The sequence below is a fragment of the Camellia sinensis genome, chromosome 5 (genome assembly GCF_055761805.1).
Source record: "Camellia sinensis isolate YWXY chromosome 5, ASM5576180v1, whole genome shotgun sequence".
In the NCBI taxonomy this organism is placed as follows: domain Eukaryota; kingdom Viridiplantae; phylum Streptophyta; class Magnoliopsida; order Ericales; family Theaceae; genus Camellia; species Camellia sinensis.
Window position 1 is genome coordinate 11,656,497 of NC_138965.1, and position 15,631 is coordinate 11,672,127.

A 15,631-nucleotide genomic window follows, 5' to 3' on the forward strand; every position below is an offset into this window, starting at 1 on the left:
TGGCCTGGGGAAGAGAAACAAGGTCTAATGTTGAGCTCTTCACAGAATTTTCTGAACTTGGCATTGTCGAATTGTTTGCCATTGTCCAAAACAATGGCTTGGGGGATTCTAAATCGGCACACGATCGACTGCAAGATGAACCTGGTAGTGTTTCGCTCAGTGATCATAACAAGGGGTTCTACTTCCATCCATTTGGTGAAGTAGTCAATGGCAACCACAGCAAACTTGGTTTGGCCCCTACCAGTGGGCAAATGACTGACTAAGTCGATGCCCCACTTAGCGAAGGGGTAGGGACTGCTGAGTGTAATCAGTTCTGTTAGTGGAGCATGGGGGATGTTGGCAAAACTCTGGCATTTATCACACTTAAGTACAAAGTCGTTGGCATCTTGATTCGGAGTAGGCCAGAAGTAGCCGATGTGAAGGATTTTGTGGGCCAGAGATCTTCCACCCAAATGATTACCACAAATGCCCTCGTGGACTTCTCTCATCACATAAGTCGTTTAAGCAAGACTGTGGCACCTGAGGTATGGGCATGAGAATCCTCGTTTGTACAATAAGCCGCTGATGAGGATGTAACTGGACGACCGGGCTCTAGCTTTGGCGGCTGTTGTTTATCGTCTGGCAACTCCCCTTGTGTCAAAAACTAAAGGATGTCTTGAGCCCATGGGATTGGTTCATTCTAGAGGAAGTGAACTTCATGTGGGTTTGGAGAATGGGTCAGGTATTCAATGCGGCTGCCATGGCTGAAGTCTGACTGGTCAGCCGAGGCTAGTTGAGCCATTTCGTCCGCCTTGGAGTTTTCTGATCTATGGATGTGTCTGATCTGGAAAGTATTGTCACGACCCAAACCCGCCCATATGGGTTTAGCACCGTAACCGGCCAGTAATCCGAGATTACCGAAGGCCTGCTTAACAATAATATAGTAATACAGAGTACAAGGGTTGGCGGAAGCCAATACAGTAAATAAACAATGTCCAATGAGCTGTGATAATCTGTATGCAAAAAGGCTTTATCATTCAAATATATACAGTTGGACAAAACAGTATGTACATATATACAATCATTCAGTCAGGGACCTAATCCCTATTAAACAATACAGTACAGTAACAAGACAGTTACAGAGACAGAAGGGGGAACTAAAACACCCCTAAGCCATAACTTGATAGGCTCGGAACCTCGCATTGAGGCACATAGGTTGGCTCGACAAAACCGGAGTTACCCCGACGCTTCTAGCTGCGGTCTGGTGCCTGTACACCTACATATATATATGAGCAGTGAGCTAAAGCCCAGTGAATAACACAATGCGTAAAGGGGTTAAGAATGAATGTCCTTACAGTAATAAAAGCAATTCATTAAATCAGTATTTCAGTCGTTCAGTCAGTACAATCATATGTGGTACATCCTTTAGCATAACAGTACAGTAAACAGTAGGTCTTAAAAGACCGAGCAGTAAATGATGGCCATCAATCAGTAACAGTAGTGGTTCCAACAAGGGAACCAACAGAGATCTCTGTAACAGTAACAGTAAACAGTAGTTGCTAAGGATGCCACAATACAGTTCAGAATATAGGACATACATTCATTCAATTAACAGTAACAGTTCAGAAAGTAGTACAGTTCAATTGTTCAGAAGATAATCATTTTGAACATATCTTTACACAGTTGTTACTCACAGAGTTCTGGGCTACAGTAAAGCTAGAGCGCGTCCCCAGTCGCCAACCCTACACAGTTTATAGATTGAACACACACTAAGCTACACAGTTGGAAAAGATAGTAACTTAATCCCTAATTTGCCTCGGTGTGGTTCTATATCTATTTCCTCATTAAGATGTCTTAAACTAGGCCTAAGAATGCCTAGGATGAGATGATGATGCAAAGATGCACTTGAAAAAGCATTTTCAGACTTTTCAAGAAATAGGGGTCACGCTCGAGCGTAGGTTACTCCGCTCGAGCGGACATACAGACAAAGGTTTCCGCTCGAGCGTATACTTACCCGCTCGAGCGTTCTACAAAACAGTCAAAAGTGCTGGATGGGTGAAAATCACGCTCGATTGGGCGCTCGACACCCGCTCGAGCATGAGACATAATGTCCCGCTCAAGCGTCAATTATTCCGCTCGAGCGGACTTCAAAACAGAACAAAATGCTGGGAGCACGATTTCCACGCTCGAGCGCCAGTCACCCCGCTCGAGCGTGAGTCCAAATTCTGGAAATTTCAGATTTGAACCTCAAGCTCAAAACCAAGTTTAAAACAATAAATTTCGATCCTCTTGGGCCAATTTTCCAGAAAACACATCAAAACTCACACTTTAACATGATTCAAAGCTCAATTTGTAAAATCAAAGCCCAAGGGTGTTTCAAATAAATCCAATTCAAACCAATTTCCATGAATGTGAAGAACATGCAAACATGCATGAATTTAAATCATTTCAAAGCTTCAATTTGATGCTCTAAGGAGCCAATTGTTCCAAAAACAAGATGAAAACATGGACTTAACATAACCATGAGCATGCATGAGACAATTCTCCATGCACTACAAGAAATCAGCTTTTTAAGAACAAATTTATTCTGTCCCTAAAAGTATAATATTTGTTGGGAAAAACTTTAGCCAACCAATTTCCTCCGTCGCGAAGTTTGTCCCAAATGGTCCGTCCGGAAAAGTCAAAAAATGACTTTTAGAGACAAAATTTTGCATTTGTCACTATAAATAGACATTTAGAGACAAAAATATGTGGTTGTAAAAAGTTTTGATTTTGAGACAACCAAAATTTGTCTCTAAAAATCGAATTATTATGGGGACAACAAAATTTATTTTTGAGACAAAAAAAATTGGTCTCTAAAAGTTTAGTTTTGGGGACAAATGAAATTAATTTTCGAGACAATAGAAATTAGTCTCTAAAAGTTTAGTTTTGGGAACAAATGAAAGTGGTCTCTAAGAGTTTTAGTTTTTGGGACAAATGAAAGTAGTGTGTAAAGGTTATAATTTTTTTGAGACAATTAAAATTGGTTTCTAAAAGTTTGAAATTTTTTTTTTTTTTGGCTTTTTGATTTTGTAACAATTAATCTAAAAATACTAGTTTGAACATCAACCTATATTACTTGCTTGATTTCTCAACAACCAAATAGAAAATATCAAACATATCACCAGATCATCTGTTCATCTCCAAATTAAAATTCAACTACATGGGAAAAAAAAATGCTCATCACATTCAAAGAGACTTAATCAAAAGATATTTCAATAACAAACAAATACCATGCTTTGATTCATTAGTATGTAATATCTTGATTGTATATCATAAATTGACAGAGATTTCAAAAGTATCATTTCCAATTTATAAGGCTAGTGCCATAAGCATTGTTTGTAGGATTCAACTATTCAATGAACAGATAGTAATTAGAGTTATATCTACCTACATAACAAAACGACTCAACTCATCGCATCTTCTTCTCAATGGCTTCGTTGAAATGGCATTCAAAATCTAACAGAGAGCTCTCAAGCTTCAAATTGACACAAGCTTTCAAAACCTGCATAGAATAGGCCAAACTCTCAAATGGATTACCAATTAAAAATTATCCAATGACTTCGTTTCTGTACTCATTCCATATGCAACAATCATAATTCACACCCATTAACATCATCACATTCATTGGCTACTAGCTACAGAAAAAGGTGAAGGCATATTTCAATTCCAACAGAAATATAATAAGATTCTACCACCAAGAAGTTCTTAATAGCAGAAAAAGTCCAAGCTGCTAATCATAGAACTTAGGGCCTAAGAATTTCTAATTTGCAGAAAACAAATTAACAACAAAAACAAATAAGCCACGAATCATATTGGGGGCATTCAATAACAACAAACACGAGAAGCATAAAGCACATGAACAACTTTTGTTTTCAAAATAATACACCATGCTCAACAAATTGTTCAGATGCAGACATGAAGAGGGTCCTGATCTCACCTGACTCCATTTGAACATTATCATCTGCTGTAGGATCACTAGCACCTTCTTCCATATCAAAGAGTTCAACTCTCTTATTACCAAGGCTGCTCACATACCTGCACCAAATAAAAAAAATTACAACTTGAAGGTGGGAAAACACAGAAGATAGAGAAATCATAGATAATCACAAGAACATAAAATCAGTCACAAAGATAATGCATTGCCACTTTCAGCATCTTAAGTAACTCAGTGCTTCAAATCTAAGCACGCTTTGAACACAAGATCTCACAAGAAAATCCATAATTTTAAACAAACGAGCTTACGTTTTTCTCAAGGCCACATATGAATTCAGCTCATGAGATTTTCTATTCTAAGTTACAGTTATTGAGGAAGAAAGCCATGGAAGAATACTTCAAGCCAACTGAAGCAGAACATAGTGCAGACAAAGACAATGTTTTCTGGATTTAGTGTATTAGGTTAATTTTATCTATAAACTAATAAATTCAACTCAATGATCAGCATCAACTGTTGTAAACTTTGTTTGGCTTTGTTACAATAATGTATATCAGTAATAAATTGTTTCTTTTTTTTTAGCTGCCTCAGAAAGTTCAAAATTTTAATAATTACAAATTGATTTGAATAAAGTTGTGAACTGATGAGAATCTCTATCACAAAATAGTGGCCCCACAGTTTTTGCAATCTTTGATTGATCTGTATGGTCAAGAAATTTGAAAATAGGGACAATAGCTTCTCAACAATAATTTAATGGATGTAACTTTCATTTGATAAGAGCAAGGGATCAAAATCAAAGGTCTAAGGGCATTCTTTCACTTCAAGGAAAATGATTAAGCACCAAGATTTGACATGGTAATAATACTAATTGACAGAACAAAAGAAAATTATCAAAATCAAAGGTCCAAGGGCATTTCTGGCTTTATAATCAACAGATCCCCGATACACAGACTGTTTGGTTACCGGAATCAATTACATCTCACCTTTGTGCTGCCATGAAAGAAACAGAACCAAGCAAGGAACCATGCAGCACATCATTGTGACACCAATAGTCTTTCATAAATGCCATTATTTTCTAGCAGGTTCATTCAAAGTAACACACCAAGCTGGGCAGAAATCTACAAAAGGGAAGCCCTTGGACTTATTAATAACATGATTCCTAAAAGAATAGAGTCACATGGGCAACCAGTATTGAATTCTTGTCAGTTATGAACAAACTAAAAAGTGGCATTGGAGTTCCATATCAAAGAAGTATGTATCTCTTCATATAGCATTTTTGTTGTACAATTTGAGCTATGATTGCAATCAAGAAACAAAACTTCTTTTTGTTTCCATCACAAAGTTCGATGTTTCTATCTCCTAGGAGACCGAAATTACATTTTTCTATTCCATTTGATCTCTTGGATCTTAGATACAAATAACATTTATCTTCCAAAAGAAATAAAATTTGTAGAAATTATCCTTTCATGGGAAGAAAAAGCAAAAAAGTCTCTAGCTAACACAATTTCAATTGCATTTTCAAAATCCAAAATGAATCAGAGCCATCAACTATTTGACTAAAACAAAAAGACAAATTAGTGCACACATTGATATCAATGAAGCTAAAAAGCTAAATTACCCAAATGCTAAAAGAGAAAATTCCAAGACAAGACAAGACAAGAAAGAGAATAAATAAAAGAGAGAAATAAAATAGCAAGGTACAAAAGAAAAACATAAATTAAGTAGCTAAATCTAACCGTATACTGGAGGATTGGCAATAATTGCATCTGCTTTAAAAGGAATGCCAGAATCCATGTCAGGTTCTTTACATGCAGGAAGTAAAGAGTATATTATATCCTTTATTTGGTTTCGTTGAACAGGGATCTCTGAAGGCCCTGATGGCAAGAATCCTTTGTTTTTAACCATATCTGCACCAAAGAATTTTTTTTTAATGAGACCTATTTGTCAACCCCATTAGAGAACTAACTCGGAACTTACTCATATAGAAAATCAAACCAATTTTTTGTGTCAACTATTTTCACAAAGCGCTTTCATTTTTAGAGCTTCTCATAAAATAGTTAAATGTAAAAAGTAAATGGCAAAACAAAGAAGAATTCATATACAATCACAAAAAGTATGAAAGACATGCCAACAAAAGAAATGAAGAACCTTGATATTTTGAATTAGATTTCATCACAATGCAAAACTATTTTCCTTGTAAATATTTTCAGCTTCCTCTTGTTTCAATGTTATATATAATCAACAATATATTAATAATGAACAGACCAATATCACAATCCAGAATGGTCAAGTAATATAAGCAAAAGTCAACCAACAATCTAGTGCTGAATTCCCAGAACAAAAGATCAAAAACCCAGATCAGATTTCACACAAACAATCAAAAGGGACCCAAATTAGGTGCCACTGCCTTGAAGAAAACAATTCAGAAGATATTAAAAGCACAGTGATGTATAACCTGTACTAGCATATACTTGCAATCCAATCATATTAATATCCTAAGATTCATCAGATTTATTGAATGAAACAAATATCAATTACTCAAACATTCTGAAAAGATGACTTACTAAGAAGAAGAATCAGTAGAGGGTCCTCTTCGACTGATTGCTGCATCAAGAAGTCGACTTTGGCATTGTATTCCGTGCGATCGGACTCCAAGATTTGAATTCTTCCCACCAGCTCCTCATTGATTCTTCGTAGCAGACTCATTATCCCTCTCGAGTTGAGCATGGGTAAGTTTTCCAGATAATGTTGTACTTGGTTTTCGACCATGCCCTAAGCCTCGTATGTAGCCAACTTTTTGTCCAAATACCTCAATAATTCACAATACTCAAAATGTGTAGAAATTTAGAAAAATTATATTTAGTGCACACACTTACACAAAAACTAATATCTCGCTGATTCAAGAGAACATTCACATAATTTAGTGAGAACATTCAAGAAAGGTTTGTTATTTGAGCAAAGTTGAAAACTAATATCTGAGCAAAGTTGTTCAAGAAATTAGTTTATTAGTTTATTATTCAAGATATTAGTTTATTATTTGAGCAAAGTTGTTATTTGAGATATTAGTTTATTATTTGAACAAAGTTGTTTTCACTTTTCACATGTTAGGCTTTTCTTCTTTAAAGGTTTGTTGCACATAACTTTTGACCATTATTTTCATCAGCAGTATGTAATATCAAGCAGATACTAATCCAACAGAATCCCAAGAATCAATGAACTCTTCTGCCAGTCTGTAATTAGGCAGCTACTCAACTATTTTATTATTCTTTTCTAGTTGAAGTTTCAACTATTTATTGACAATTTTAAAGAACATTATTATCAAGAACATATATTTGATTTACATGGATTCATCTCTTAGGGAAAAATCAATACAGCAGTTAATATAGGTTCAAAGTAGGTCATGAGAATACAATCACAGGAAAGCAATATATGACAAACAAGCAGCTAAAATCCATACCCAAGTTTGTTGCTTAATGTAAATTGAAGCATCAAGATATATACTGTCACATGTTAACATTTAGATGGCATTGAACTGCATCATTTTCACATGTTAACATTTAGGAAGAATCCAAACATTTTTTTTTTAAAAAAAATTACTCAAAAAAATCGGTTAGAATCCTTATGGTGCTAGTTTGCAAGTTTGGAAGGGAATGTACCTTGAGCAGCTACAGTGCACTTTCTTTCCAAACAAACAACACAAGGGTCTAAGCATGCAGGAGTATTATCACTGAACCTCCATCCACATTCTCTGCAAATGACAAAAGAGCCAATTGTTTTGTTATGTATGAAAACAAGTAGTTCTAAAAATAAGAAAGCAGATCAGCCAAAGCCAAATTTATTTCATTTTTTTGACGGTAATATGTAGGAATCTTCTCTATAGGTTTATTCTGTTTGCTGAATTTGAAGATATCAAGAAAAATCTAAAATGACAATATGAAGAACAGATTAACGTATGAATGAAGATTTGAAGTTATTTATTAGACATAGTAACAAGGAGATAAGTTTATGTGCATGTTGGTAGGCAAATGTGGTCCGGTATTGTTCTAAATTCTAGAGGTTAACAGATTATAGGTACTACATTCAACCACTCATAATTCCATTTGCCCTCTGAATGTGAAATTGTTCCCCTCACTCCATCATGGCTTCACATTAACAGAGCATCAGTTGGATGATCTATGATGGACTGAAGCCTAGATTGGATATGATCCTCATCATTACATGAATGAAATAAGAGATTTCAATGGTCTGTAAATGTAGCAAATGTAGATTGCTACATCCACGTATCTATATTAGTTCTCAAAAAAAAAAAAAAAAAAGTTATCCATATTGACATAACAATTATATACAATTGACTACAAATTTTACATCCATATATCATGCATTGATATAGGAAGATCTCCATTCACTTCAATTCCAACAAATCTCAGAATGTTAAAAGCATCCAAGAAGCTGCTGCTACGTCAAATATATTAAATATAGGCGATTCATATATATGATAGTCAATCATCAAATAAGTTGATAATATATGATACCTGATCGAAATTGCTACCGGAGATTTGCCGGGAAATTGGAGAATCGAATCCAGACTAATTCATCTATTTAATCGGGAAATCGGAGAATTGAAACCGGAGGCGGCAACGGAGCGATCCAGATATCGAATCCGTAGAGAAGAGATATATGAATCAGTAGAGAAGGAGAGAGAGGGAGAGAAGGAGAATCGAAATCGGAGGCGCCAACGGAGTGATGAAACTTTTTTTTGTTTTTGTTTTTGATAGTCCCGACTTTGAGATCAAAAATTAATATATAAAATATAATAATATATGATTTGGATTTATTAGGGACTAATTAAAATTGTAGAGATATGACTTGGGTTAATTAGGGACCAACTTAAATTGTAGGGATATGATTTGAGTTAATTAGGGACCAACTAAAATTGTAGGGAAAAGTGATTGATCCTTTTACAACCAAATAAATTTGTCTCGAAAATGTAATAACATGATTAAATATATTTTTTTAAAAATTCTTTCATTTTGTCCTTAAAAGTATAATTTTTACAAACAAATTATTTTTGTCCCTAAAAATTTGTCTTTAAAACCTTAATTTCTTGTAGTGATGGAATCAACTCAAAATTCGACAATTCAAACATGCATGCATGGAATGAGCTCCAATTCAACATTAATGAACCAATTCTTGACTTAACTCTTTCAACTACCATGATCCATGCTAGAAGGAACTTAAATACACAATAAGAAGGATGAAATTCATACCTAGGTTCCTCAATTACAAGTCTAGAGGCTCAATTATGCACTCAATCCTTCGATTTCCAAGCAAAAATTCAAGATGAAGCTAAGTTCCTCTACCTCTCTCTCTCAGTCGGTTTTGTGTCTCTCAATGGCTGATGAATTGTGTTAAGGCTCACCTATGTGAATCAACTAAAGGCTCATGAAAGTCCACTAAGTGGCAAAATGACAATTAAGTCCAAGTTGTGCAATTTATCAATAATTAAACTAATTTAATCATACCAAATCACATTTTAACTAAATATGCCATAAAATTATATTAATTCTAAGGATCACAAATCATCAATCAATTTCAGATTCGGCCGCCGATAAGGCCTTCAATTCGCAATTTAAACATAAAAACACGAACAGATAATCAAATAACCAAACAGATAGAATTACAATTAAACAGGTATACTCAGTCAATTTAGTTTCAATTTCAGTCAGTCAGTTCAATAGTTTATTCAGTTCACTTATCAGTCATAATCAGTTTCAGTTTAACGGTAATCAGTGGTTAATCGGTAAACAGTGACGAGGGTTGTTACAAGAATTGAAAAGGCGGATAAGAGGAAGGGCAATGTCTTTGTATGCTCGCATCGTTTCTTCTTTTGCGTCGAACTCCCCACTAATTTGTCTGACAATCAATTGAGAATCACTGAATACTTGGATATGGCTTACACCAATGTCTCTAGCTAGTCGAAGACCTACTATCAAGGCCTCATATTCGGCCTCATTATTGCTTGCATCGAACAGGAAACGGAGGGCACACTTGAAGTACTCACCCTTTAAGGTGGTGAGGATTAGACCGGCTCCACTACCTTTTTTATGGGAAGAACCATCAACACTAAGAGTACAGGAGTGGGGGTCTTCTTCATCAGCGGTGAAGTGTGCTGGCGGAGGGGGCACATTCGGAGTGAGATTGGTGAATTCCAAGATAAAATCGGCGATAGCCTGACCTTTGATTACTATTCGAGGTCGGTAAGAGATGTCAAATTGACTTAGCTCGATGGACCATTGCATAAGTCTGCCTGACAATTCTAGTTATTGCAGGACCTTTTTCAATGGCTGGTCAATGAGAACCACAATGGAGTGAGCTTGGAAATAAAGTCAAAGGTGAGGGCCATTTTTTCCAACAGAGGGTAGTTTTGTTCGGCCCCCCTAAGAGCACGGCTAATGTAGTAGACTGGTCGTTGTACTGAGCCATTTTCCCTGATGAGGGCAGCGCTGACTGCAGTGTTTGACACAGCTAAGTAGAGGAAGAGGGTTTCGCCTAGCAGCGCTTGAAAGAGGAGGGGAGGGTTGGCCATGCACTGCTTCAGTTGTTGAAAAGCTTCCTCGGATTCAGTGCTCCATTCGAACGCCTGTCTGAGGACTTTAAAAAATGGAAGGCACTTGTCAGTTGCCCGGGAAATAAAGCGGTTGAGGGTGGCAACTCTGCCCGTGAGCCGTTGAACCTCCTTAACTGTTAAGAAGACCGCATTTCTATCAGTGCCTTGATCTTTTCGGGGTTAGCCTCAATGCCCCGTTGGCTAACCATGAAGCCCAAGAACTTCCCAAACCCTACACTGAAGGCGCACTTCTCCGGATTCAGCTTCATCTGATATTTAAGTAAGGTTTCGAAGGCCTCTTGCAGGTCTGCCAAGTGATCGAAGGAGAGTTTACTCTTGACTAGCATGTCATCGACGTAGACTTCCATGTTTCGACCTATCTGGTGTTAAAAAATGACATTAACTAGGCATTGGTAAGTCGGTCCGGCATTTTTCAAGCCGAATGGCATAACACGATAGTGATAAGTTCCCCTGTCCGTGATGAATGAGGTGTGTTCCTGGTCGGCCAGATGTATCAGGATTTGATCGTAGCCGGAGAAGGCATCCATGAAGCTAAGCATATGATGTCTGGCAGTTACATCGACCAACAGATCTATCCAGGGGAAGGGATAACTATCTTTGGAGCAAGCCCGATTAAGGTCGGAATAGTCGACGCAGAGTCGTCATTTACCATTGTTTTTGCGGACCAAGACTACATTGGACAGCCACCTAGGGTAGTCCACATTTTTTATGAACTGCGTCTTCAGCAGTTTGTCTACCTCAGAAGCGATAAAGGTATTGCGTTTCGGGTGAAAGATACGCTGCCTCTGTCGGAAAGATCGAAAGTAGAGATCAATATTGAGACGATGAGTGATGAAAAAGGGGTCGATGCCCGGCATGTCTGAATGAGTCCAAGCAAAGACATCATTGTACATGGCTAAGAGGGCTGTGAGATCGGCCTTGGCTTGAAAGAATAGTTGGCTACCAATCCTGGCTGTTTTGGCTGAGTTGGTAGGATCGATAGGCACTTCGACAAGTTCCTCCACTGGACTAGAATGTCATCGACGTATACTGACATCGGTGGGCCCACAAAAGCTTTTGGCCCACCACTTAGAGCCCAATTTACGGTTCAAACACTAAAGCCCAACACCATTGAAAACCCAATGTTGTACCAAAAACCAATGGCATCTAAACACTTGTTAAGATGAAAACCAGCCACATAAGCAGACAAAGATCCTACAGAGTTATTTCACCACACATCAGCCATTAATGAGGCTCCTACAGCATTAAATGCAATAATCCCTTCACGTCGGAACAGACAGCCTCACCGTGAACAATGCAAGCTAGAGCATAGACTTCCGGCCAACACGACAAGTCGGAGTGGACAAGGAAATGATGGACAAAGGATATAAGGAGGCTTCCAAGACACATCAAAAGTTAAGTTCTCTATTCTTGTTCTCTCTCTACACACCATCAATCTCCTCTCTTCTAACTTGATCGTCAGAGGGTCCGTTGGGGGACTCCTGTTCCTTGTTGGATATTTTTGTAGGCACACCAGCAAGCTCGGTGACTAGTGAATAATGTAAGAAGCGTGGGTCAACCCGACTCGCCCTCATTTGGATCAGCAACTGTGAAAACCCATATTTTTGCATATTAAATTATTTTGGTAATTATATTTAGCTAGTTAAATTTTGTAATCAACAATCCATAATCCAATTCCATAACAACATTTTGTTACAAAATTTTATAATTAATTTTTAATTATTTAATTAGTGCAATTTTTATCTTCATAGTATTATTATTATTGTTGTTGTCGTCATCTTCGTTGTCATCACTTTTATGACTACACAAATCTAGTTCTTAATATATATTATTCTGTATAATTGTTCTATATAAAGTTTTGCGTTAATAATTTGTGTACAAGAAAATTTACCCATGGAGGTTAACTGGTTCAATCTCATGTCTTTTAGTTAAATAAAATAATATTATAATATTAAAGTGACTCAAAATCATATATATACAAAAAAAAAAAAAAAAAAAAAGAGACAGAGGAAATTGAGAGAATGGCTGGCCTCTTCCCAAGGTCTTTCCTTGGGCTTTGTTGTGCATGCATATGTAAGAGAATGCTTCTCCAACAACACACACAACCTTATCAAAGGTGGACAAGTATGCCTTAACACTCTAAGCCTATGCATTCCTTTACACTCTAAACCTATGCTTGTAGATAATAATTCCCAAGCCAAAAGAAATAAATAAATAAAATAAAAATAAAATAAGTCCTCGAACTCCTATAACTAAGAGCACTATTCAACCCTTCCATTACATACACCCAACTGTGCAAAAGAAAGAAAAAAGAGAGGAGAAAAAGAAAGGAAAAAGAGAGGAAGAGGAGAGGGTTGCTTGGTGGTTACCAATTCAAAACTAGTAATAAAGTACTCAACCTCTTTCCACCCTTAGATTTTTTTTTACTGAATCTATATATTAAAAATATGCAAGAGTGTGAATTGTTAATACACACATAGCAAGAATAACTCAATGCATGTTTATATTTTGATAGAATGACAATCTTATGATTATATGATTTCTATCCTTCTTGCAAGCATAGATTAGATGGTGTAGCTACTGATTTTAACTTCTTATGTGCTCAAATATTCTCTATTGTTTGAAATAATCTTGCATGGGGGTAAAATGAGATATGGTTGGTTCATTTTTACTCAAAACTTATATTTTCTTCACTGTTTCAGATTTTATAGGAGGAAAAATGCTTTAATAAATTGAAAATAACTTGTGTCAAAAATATTTTGGTACTGGGAGTATATATAGGTGTTCTATACACGCGTAAATTTTTATAAAATCGTTGGACACCATTTTCTTACCGAAATAAATATTTGTCCTAAGTGTTGTTCATAACACAGCAGAAACAGTGACTTCAAACCGGTCCCATTTTCTCTGAAAATGGTTTTTTTCTGCACGACCACTTGGGATAGTTAGATATAAGAGTTATTTTTCATTTTCCTCTGATTTTACAAAAAATGGATAAGTCTAAAAGGAGAAATTGTAGTTTTATTAAAATGCGACAGAATCTGTCCAGTTTTCTTAGAAAAATTATTTGACCATCTTAGATTGGTTTTCAGTCTTCAAAATATTCTGGAAAAATGTTCTAAACTCAAATATCTAGCAATCCATTCTGACCATACCTCTTTTCGGCACCGTTTGAGGCCCCTTTTTATTTTTCAAACACAAATCACCTGTGCTGGAAGTTATGTAACTCACTGTCCCAGAAAAACCAGTTTTCTTCCAAATTTTATTTCTCCATGTTAAAATGGCTTTTAGCCCTGGTATTCTTCTTGAAATATTTTCCTAACTTGATGAACTAGCACCAGTTAAAATATTGTAATGGTTGAACGTCGTTTGCTATGGGTTTCATATTTTTTTGTCTAACCATACAGTGCTAAAAGAAGAAGTGTGTGAATTCCTAAGAAACTTTGTGATGAGTCCTAAGACATTCTATCGTATTTATTTTGGTTGCCATACATGATTGTGTTGTTCTATATAAACATTATGACACTGTGGTTTTCAAACTAAAACTCACATATGCATCAAAATGTGAATTCGACGAAGTAAAGAAACAAGAAATTGAATAGATGCATTAAAGTTTATAAGTGATGGGGTGAGCCCGGTTTAGAATCTTGCGCAAGTAAGTTGCGAACCCTAACATGGCAGGGGAAGGTATTTCGGCTCTTATCGATGTAGGCGATATAAGGTTGGCGGTGCGGGTGTCACAACATAGACCGTTCCCTTGGGGTAGACCGTGATGTCACGACTCGGGTACGTAACCCTGGTGCATGGGCATCATTGGTAGTTACAGTAAGTAACATTTGAATATTTGACCAAGGGGGAGTCAGAATTGTCCGTGGCCATTGTTTAGCGGTTGAGTGGAAATAGTGCTCCACGAGGAGTTACTTAAACTTATCTGATAAACCAAATCTATATGAATTTAAAAGAAAAGTTGGCATTTTTCCTTATGAGGAAATACTGCTTCCGCTTGCAATTGTTCTTATTATCTATTGTTATTACTTCAACTGATAGCATTCCTATTATGCTTATTAAATACTGCTTGTTATTCTGTTAACTACACAGTATTCAGTATTATTATCGGGGTGGGTATTTTCAGGTTGTAGTATCTTATTGAGCTCGTCGCTCATTGGCATTTCCATTGCCCTGGCGTTTTATGCCAAGTACCGAAGAAACCGAAGGAAACACCGAGGTGTTGGAAGGCAACATTGAACCCTGGTTAGCTTGAAGCATGCCAAAATTTCATGAACCATTTTTTTGAGATTTCTAGTTTTTCTCTAGTCTTTTTATATTTGTGTACTAAAACAAAGTTTTAAGTTTGATTGGAGTTGTAATTTAAGAACTTTTAGTTTCTATGTTGTTAATTAATGGATGATGGTAAATTTGGTAGCAACATTGATGAGGATTCTTAATTAAGAAAATTGATTTTAAGTTTTAAACCCTATCATGATGTCCTCAAATTTTGAGGTGTCACAAAATGGTATCAGAGCTCTAGGTTAGAATACCTAGGGACGGCGGGAAGAGGTTTAACCTCAATTGAGGAGTAGTGTCATGAGTTAGAAGGAATAAAGTTATGTGACCATAGTTTATGCGAGCTTTATGCTAATCATAGTAAATATCCTTGTTTGTTTCTAACTGTTCCTCTAGCTTGATGACAAATTTGTCGAATGTAAAATGATCACTTCTGTATCTTGATTGAACCTTTCCAATTCGGAAAAGTATTGCGTTAAGATAATCAATTGGCAAATTTTGAGCCTTGATTATTGTATCTTGTATGTTGTTCTCTTGAAAACCAGTTGTACTCTTTTAATCCTTACAGGGTGAAGAATCTTAGGTATTTGGTTTGAAATGTGTATGGCCAAACGCAATTTCAATTCAAATACCTAGTTTGGTCACCAGCTCCATAATCTTAACCCTATTAAAGGTTCAAAACCATCATGTCATCCGACTGTACCGTTTGTTCAAATTCCATTTGAATTTTTATGTCAATTATGTTATTGTCGTAGCCACGTCATACT

At 36.4% G+C, this 15,631-nt stretch overlaps 1 protein-coding gene across 2 annotated transcripts; it reads right to left on the reverse strand.

The window, feature by feature from the left end:
- Positions 1–3,231: 3,231 nt before the first annotated feature.
- LOC145790036 (sterol 3-beta-glucosyltransferase UGT80A2-like) lies at positions 3,232–8,864 on the reverse strand. Of its 2 annotated transcripts, XR_014328669.1 has the most exons (5): positions 8,485–8,864; positions 7,609–7,700; positions 5,689–5,859; positions 3,959–4,056; positions 3,232–3,523 (listed from the first exon to the last, which is right to left on the reverse strand). XR_014328669.1 is itself a non-coding variant. In XM_082867911.1 (4 exons), the coding sequence occupies exons 1-3, from the start codon at positions 6,719–6,721 to the stop codon at positions 4,049–4,051; spliced, it is 384 nt and encodes a 127-aa protein (XP_082724037.1). In that variant the 5' UTR covers positions 6,722–7,522; the 3' UTR covers positions 3,232–3,523; positions 3,959–4,048. The 2 variants fall into 2 exon arrangements, 1 of the variants encoding a protein (XP_082724037.1); XM_082867911.1 differs by lacking the exons at positions 7,609–7,700; positions 8,485–8,864 and adding an exon at positions 6,517–7,522.
- Positions 8,865–15,631: the final 6,767 nt, after the last annotated feature.

What these genes read in the sequence shown, in the direction of transcription:
- LOC145790036 (XM_082867911.1), bottom strand. Translation starts at nt 6,721, where the DNA reads ATGGTCGAAAACCAAGTACAACATTATCTGGAAAACTTACCCATGCTC. An exon ending in TCTACTGATTCTTCTTCTTA is followed by an intron (nt 5,860 to 6,516) that starts GTAAGTCATCTT and finishes TCTTTGGTGCAG; the next exon opens with ATATGGTTAAAAACAAAGGA.